This window comes from Calidris pugnax, unplaced genomic scaffold, assembly GCF_001431845.1.
Source record: "Calidris pugnax isolate Ruff unplaced genomic scaffold, ASM143184v1 scaffold1598, whole genome shotgun sequence".
NCBI classification, from domain to species: Eukaryota; Metazoa; Chordata; class Aves; order Charadriiformes; family Scolopacidae; genus Calidris; species Calidris pugnax.
The window spans coordinates 1-794 of NW_015092056.1; the positions used below are offsets into that span (position 1 = coordinate 1).

The window sequence follows — 794 nt, forward strand, 5'->3', positions numbered from 1 at the left end:
GTTGTTCTAGATGTAAATGACAACGCTCCCATCTTCACAGAGGAACGGTATACTGTGCAGGTTTTGGAAAACACACGGGAGGGTTCTGTGGTTCTCAGGGTGATGGCAACTGATCAGGATGTGGGTGTCAATGGAGATATCACCTATCAGTTCAGTGAAGTGGATGACCGGAGCCATGCAACATTTGCAGTTGACACCACGGATGGGGTAATTAGACTCGCAAAGCCTCTGGACTTTGAGGCGACAAAGATTCACGAGCTCAGTGTGCAGGCTACAGATGGTGGGGGCCTCTCAGCAATCTGCAAGGTGTTGGTGGAGGTGGTGGATGTGAATGACAATGCCCCGGAGGTGGTGGTCAGTTCCTTCACCAGCCCCCTCCCCGAGAACGCATTACCTGGGACAGTGGTTGCCCTCTTTACTGTCAGGGACCGGGATTCTGGTGCCAATGGGAAGGTCTCCTGTGCCCTTGGGGACCAGCTGTCATTCTCCCTGCGGCCGGCCTACAAGAATTACTATGAACTGGTGACCATGAGCACTCTGGACAGGGAGGAGACTGCGCGATACATCCTCAGTGTCACAGCAGCAGACGCAGGGTCACCTCCTCTCACAACCACCCAGACCTTCACAGTGGATATCTCCGATGTCAATGACAATGCTCCCATCTTCAACGAGTCATCGTACACCATGTACGTGCGTGAGAACAATGTGCCCACAGTGCTCGTTGGAGCTGTCAGAGCTGTGGATGCTGACGTGGGTCCCAATGCCAAGGTGACATATTTCCTGTGACCAGCCCA

The 794-nt window shown here is 53.7% G+C and overlaps 1 protein-coding gene across 1 annotated transcript; it reads left to right on the forward strand.

The window, feature by feature from the left end:
- The first annotated feature begins 6 nt into the window (after window positions 1-6).
- Window positions 7-788, forward strand: LOC106900214 (protocadherin beta-8-like). Its single transcript, XM_014962207.1, has one exon. The coding sequence runs from the start codon at window positions 103-105 to the stop codon at window positions 784-786; it is 684 nt and encodes a 227-aa protein (XP_014817693.1). The 5' UTR covers window positions 7-102; the 3' UTR covers window positions 787-788.
- Window positions 789-794: the final 6 nt, after the last annotated feature.

What these genes read in the sequence shown, in the direction of transcription:
- LOC106900214 (XM_014962207.1), top strand. Translation starts at nt 103, where the DNA reads ATGGCAACTGATCAGGATGTGGGTGTCAATGGAGATATCACCTATCAG.